The 5896-nt window shown below is 38.0% G+C and overlaps 1 protein-coding gene across 1 annotated transcript in view; it reads left to right on the forward strand.

Annotated features, from left to right (window-relative positions):
* The first annotated feature begins 366 nt into the window (after positions 1–366).
* The window catches only part of SLU7 (SLU7 splicing factor homolog (S. cerevisiae)), a 10955-nt gene continuing 5425 nt past the window's right edge, over positions 367–5896 (forward strand). The window contains exons 1-7 of the mRNA XM_010283843.1: positions 367–546; positions 1178–1331; positions 1618–1698; positions 2260–2424; positions 3328–3393; positions 4950–4997; positions 5500–5641. Of these exons, the coding sequence (XP_010282145.1) occupies positions 383–546; positions 1178–1331; positions 1618–1698; positions 2260–2424; positions 3328–3393; positions 4950–4997; positions 5500–5641 (820 nt within the window). The 5' untranslated portion in view covers positions 367–382. The remainder of the gene's footprint in view (positions 547–1177; positions 1332–1617; positions 1699–2259; positions 2425–3327; positions 3394–4949; positions 4998–5499; positions 5642–5896) is intronic.

Genomic DNA, 5896 nt, shown 5'->3' on the forward strand with positions numbered 1-5896 from the left:
TCCGGGAGGGTGGTGGGGTTGGTTGTTGGAGAGCGGGTGGTCGCTGAGCAGTCTCTTTGGGTTCCGAGGAAGTACCTGCGGGCCGGGACGCTGCTTCTTCGCAGTCGCTGTCTTGCCTTGCCTTGCCTTCAGGGTACGCGAAGGCCCAGGTTTGCGCGTTATGTGGGGCCCCGGCGGGCTGGCGGAGCCTTCCGGCAGCCCGGCGTGTCCACAGGCTCATCACTGGTACTTATTTTTGTGAAAAGATACGTGTCAGGAATGCATAATACAGAGTTGCTGGTTTAACTGAATGATACAAAGCCATGTTGAAGAACTGTGCTGTCAAGTGGTATTGCTCTGTAAGTCGTTTTACTTTTCTTTTGCTACAGCAGAAAAAAACACAATGGCATCAGGAACGGTAATGAACGCCACGTCTTCAGGAGGATCAAGTGATGTGAGCCTGGAGGAACCAAAGAAGATGACAAGGGAAGACTGGAGGAAAAAGAAAGAGTTAGAAGAACAGAGAAAGCTAGGAAATGCACCTGCTGAAGTGGATGAAGAAGGAAAGTAAGTTTTATTAAAGCCACTGGTTAAAAATTCCTGTTTTCCTGTTGTGATTAGAGAATAATTGTGAGGGTGATGCATGATTTCTACATGAGTCATTGTAGAAGTAAAGAGTTGAACTTTGTAAATTTACTTTTAGCATTCCAGTCATCCTCAGAAAAGGAATATTTTCCAAAAAAATGTAGGTTTAGTGTTTATCTACTGTGATGTATTTATGCTGCTGCTAAACAGTTCCATCTAAGCATCTTCTTACGAGTGGTATTTCAAAAGTGACCAAAATGTAGTACTGTGGACCTTTACTGCATACTTTATGTGTTCCCTCTCTCTTGCTTGCACAAGGTGCATTGTTTCTGAAAAGAGAAATGTTGGTATTTTTGTACTCAGTAACATTGGATAGAATCAAGTATTTGATTGAGGGTCAGGATTTTAAATGAATTAGATGGCACCAAAATCTCCGTGAAAGATTGTGTTTATCTAGGTAACTTAAAGCTATTTTGCAATGCATTGTAACAGCTTCATTATTTTAATATCATAACCTAAAGCACTGAATTTTGGCGTGAGAGTTATTTGTTAGGCTACGTTGTTGTGGGTTTTTTCCCAATGCCATGTATTTATTACACAACATCTTTTACAGAGATATCAATCCTCATATTCCTCAGTACATATCCTCAGTACCATGGTACATAGATCCCTCTAAAAGACCTACACTAAAGCATCAGAGACCTCAGCCAGAGAAGCAGAAACAGTATAGCTCCTCTGGAGATTGGTACAAACGAGGAGTTCAAGAGGTATGCAAAATATCTTTGTCGTAAAATAAAGATTTGATTTGATCTTGTGAGGATATAAGAAAAGAGACATTGGCTCCCTATAAAGATGTATTTCTGGTGACATATTTTTGCGAGAGACAGGAGCTGGGAATTCTTAGGCAAGTTGCAGTGTTTCGTAATCAAAATGTGTTCTGGGTTTGGGTAGACCATGCACACTTTAGTTGTGCTGAAAAAAAAGAATTAGTTATTGGGAACACATATATGAATCTTGCCACAAGTTTGTACAACACTCTTCTCTTTTGTTTAGCATTCTGTAGCAACTAGATATCGTAAAGGAGCTTGCGAGAACTGTGGTGCATTGACACACAAAAAGAAAGACTGCATGGAGGTAAACTTGACTTTTGCTGATGTTTTGATGGTTTTGAAAACAATGTTAATTTTAATCTTAGTGAAAAATAACTAGCTATAGATAAAAAAATTACTAGTTTTGAAAAATGTTAAAAGTTTTGAAACATGGCTTGAAAATTTCTATATAGGAAAAATGAAGGGGAAAAAAATGCTACTATTCAGGGTTTTGCTCATCAACTCTGTGATAAGCACTGCAATAATAGGTGAAAATGTTTAGCTTTTCATGTTAATTTGCTTTAACTCAAATGCTTCTGTGCCTGTCTTTCTGTTTCATGTCAGCTAGAAATCCCCAGAAACTGTGTTTTAATTGCTTTCCTAATTGTGGAAAATAAGAGTTAGAAATTGATGTGATTTGGAGTCAGTTGCACTACTTTAAAATACAGAAATTAACTACTTGCATTTATTTACAATTCACAGGCTTACAGTGATGTATTTAACTGGCTTTAGAAGAGCTTGACTGATACTCTCTTTAAAGGGATATCTTGAGTAACATTTTTGAGTCTAATGGACTGACACAACCTTTTGGTTTTTTTTGTTTCAGAGACCCAGGAAAGTTGGAGCAAAATACACAGGCATGAATATTGCACCAGATGAACATGTGCAGCCTCAACTGATGTTTGATTATGACGGAAAGCGAGATCGTTGGAATGGTTATAACCCAGAAGAGCACATGAAGATTGTGGAGGAATATTCCAAGGTTGATTTGGTATGTAGGTGCTGTGGTTTACTGGGGAAAGCTAACGCTAAGTGTGATCTAATCAGTGTGTATAAATGTCTAATGGGAGTGTTTAGAGACAGAGCCAGACTCTTCTCAAGTGACAGAAAACAAGAAGCAGCGGGCACAAATTGAAATACAAGAAATTCTGTTTAAACGTAAGAAAAAAATGTTCTACTGTAAGTGTGACCAAACAGTGGAACAGCTCCCCTAGTAACGCTGGGGGAGTCTCCATTCTTGCAGTAATCAAAACCTGCATAGACATGGTCCTGGGCAACCTGTTGCAGGCAAGCCTGCTCTGAGCAGGGGGATTGTCCCTGGCAGTCTCCAGAGGTGCCTCCAACATCAGCTGCTCTGTGGTTCTATTATATCAAACACATACAAAAATTCACAACATGCTGCTTTAGAATCTCACTTTAGATGCTAGACTTTGGTGCTTCCTGGATGAAACAAACGCTTGCAGCATCAGTCACCTTAAACACTGAAGTTCCTAACTAGATTATGAGGACACAATAATAAAACATTTGTTCTTAAACACTGTGGAACTAAAATAAGCTATGTCTTTCTTAAACTAGGATGTATGTAGTAATGGTATAGCTTCATAAGATCTAGTAAACTGTGTTTAATATAATAGTATAATATGAAATAGTAAAAGGTTTACTGTATATATAGCTTCCTTTCCTTGAAGCTCAAAAAACAATATGGTAAAGCCTAGGAGTTGAGGAGAGAAGCTCTAGGCTACTGATTTTTCACAAGCACCCAGAGAATTAAAACATCATTTTTTTTGTAATAAGGAATACATTTTGAATGACAGCAGTCACAAGAGATGCTTATGATAAGTACACTTCCTATTAAAAAGAAGTACTAAAACAAGCGCATTTTCATGATATACAGGCCAAACGTACACTGAAAGCCCAGAAGCTTCAGGAAGAGTTAGCATCAGGAAAGCTGGAGCAAGTGGTAAGTAAACTAAACCCTAATTTATTTTTGTTTAGGCTGAAATAAAAATGTGACAGGTTACTTCTGCTCTCTGATGCTTTTATTCTCTATACAGGGTCTGCTGTTGTTTTTTATGTCCTTCAGTAATTTTGCTAGCACCAGCACATTCTGTGTCACATTCAAGAATTTGAAGTGTCTTCTTTCAAATGAGAGTGGCTTTGTTTTCCCCTTATGGGCAAAAAGTCTGTGTGATGATTATTCTTGCTAAAATTAATGACATGGATTTTTTGGTCAGAAAACTTTGTTTTCCATGTAGTAGTTTTGTTTATGTACCGAAATGCTTTTTTGTATTTAAAGATTATTACATCTGACTAATGTTGAGGTAATGACTACTAGGTGACTGTGGAATGTTTTAGTAATGCTTAAGCTAAATTGGAATAGGAAGGTGTTTTCTTTATCTTAGAGCCAAACTTGTTTCTTCTTCAGTCATTGCTATGACTATTTGCAGTGTCTCTGGTTATTTGAAGGCTGAGCATACGTATTTCCCACTGGCTTATAACTCTGCAGTTTGCATCTTCCACTAACTTCTACAAGCTCCTCTTAGAAAATTCTAATTTTAAAAGGCATTTCTGATAATATTCTAAGGTTATAAAGTAGGGAAAAAGTAGAGACTGCTGCTGGTCAGAAGGAGTTTTTTAAATCAATATGGTAAGGAGGAGACCACCACGCAAAAGACTACATACGATTGGGCCTCCGTTTTCCAGAGGTTGTCACGCTGCATTTTGTCACTAGATGGCAGAGTGAACTTAATCGCCAACCCAGCACAAACTACAAACGTTCTGACCTTCCCGATAGAAGAGATTCTTTCTCTTTTTGGTGCCTGTTTTCACCACAAGGCAACGTTGTTGGCTACATATACTTAGTCCTTACAAAGTGAAGCTGAAAGAAGAAAAGTATGTTTGAAACGTAAGAACTATGTCTGATGGAGAGGACCAAGATTGATGCCAATTTGTGTAATCAGTGCTGGCCAATTTGCTGGTCAGTCTTCCAGGACTCCCAGTTGTTTCCATCTTTACAGCTGCATGTATTCTCAAATTAAAGGCTAAGCAGGTTAAAAAAAAAATAAATTTTGGCTATGTTTCTCCAGATGGCTTCTGATTCTTGCTCAGTATTCCTGTTAATCCTAACTAAATACTTGCATATGCACATCATCTTAATTATTTTTTTTAAGCTTTCAGAGTTGAATCTTGGTTATATTTGCATGATATGAAGTATTCTAGTCTAAACCATTAGCGTTCAATGGCATAGCAAGCTCTAAATAACAGCTCTAGAATTTGACATTCTTGCAAAGACTTGACAGTGAAAAGGTCTCCAATGTGCATCTGTGCTAGTGTCTCTCTTATAAGCTCTCTCCTAGAACATTCAAAATATGGTGTCTTTATGCATTTTGTGCCACAGGTAAACTGTATTTTGCATCCAGCATCAAAGCTCTGCTTTGAATGCTCTTTACCTCCTTGCCATCTTTCCTCTTTCCACTATCTTGTCTTCTCTGTTGATGTGCTCTTTGTTTGCTGCAGAACTCCCCAAGACACCAGTGGGGAGAAGAGGAGCCAAATTCACAGACAGTAAGATGATTACCCACTGCATCACACCATGGGCAGAAGAAAGGACCTGTAGTTAGTGGAACAGTGAAACAAGGGTGGCATAAGGGTTTCAATGTTGGGTTCATGCCACTGGCTGCCTATTCTTTTGGATTGAATAGAGGGGTTTTTAGTTTTAACTCTTGTGTGTTGTCAAACCTTAGAGATACAAGCAAAAAACTAATTGTTAATATGCAGTATACTTTTCCCAAGACGACAGTTTTCTTAATATCATCACAGTTATGTTTTTGTAACTGTTTCCATATGAGGAAGTGGAAATCTGTTAAGAGTATTTATGAAAACTGTTGAATGTTAGATTAGCATATTGCTAGCATGACAGCACACTTAATCCCAAGTAAATGAAACGATGCTAACTTTTAACTACAGGGGTTGCAGAATTTTTAATGAAACCACTAAAATCAGGTTCTTGTACTTGTCTCTAGAGTGAATGTCCTCTTTTATTTAGAAGTTTCCCATCTCTCCTCAGGAAAGAGATCATAACAGTGAGGATGAAGATGAAGACAAATATGCAGATGACATTGATATGCCTGGGCAGAACTTTGACTCTAAAAGACGTATCACAGTTCGAAATTTACGTATTCGGGAAGATATTGCAAAAGTGAGTAAAGAATTCTTTACAGATGTTCTTTTGTATTCATGAGAGTTAATTTCAAGAAAATTGTACACTTAATTATTAATGAGTTTGCGTATGGGTCTTGGGGTTTGGAGGTTAAGGTCTGTTCTCAGTTCTATTCCTGCTCATGTAATGACTTCGTCAAGGTTATCCTTTTGCACAGATGCGCCTTTTAAAAATGTCTAAGCTGGGCGATACAGTGGTAATTTCAGTTCTTTTATAAATATTGAATATCTTCTGTTTTCTTTCC

This window comes from Phaethon lepturus, unplaced genomic scaffold, assembly GCF_000687285.1.
Source record: "Phaethon lepturus isolate BGI_N335 unplaced genomic scaffold, ASM68728v1 scaffold43123, whole genome shotgun sequence".
Lineage (NCBI taxonomy): Eukaryota > Metazoa > Chordata > Aves > Phaethontiformes > Phaethontidae > Phaethon > Phaethon lepturus.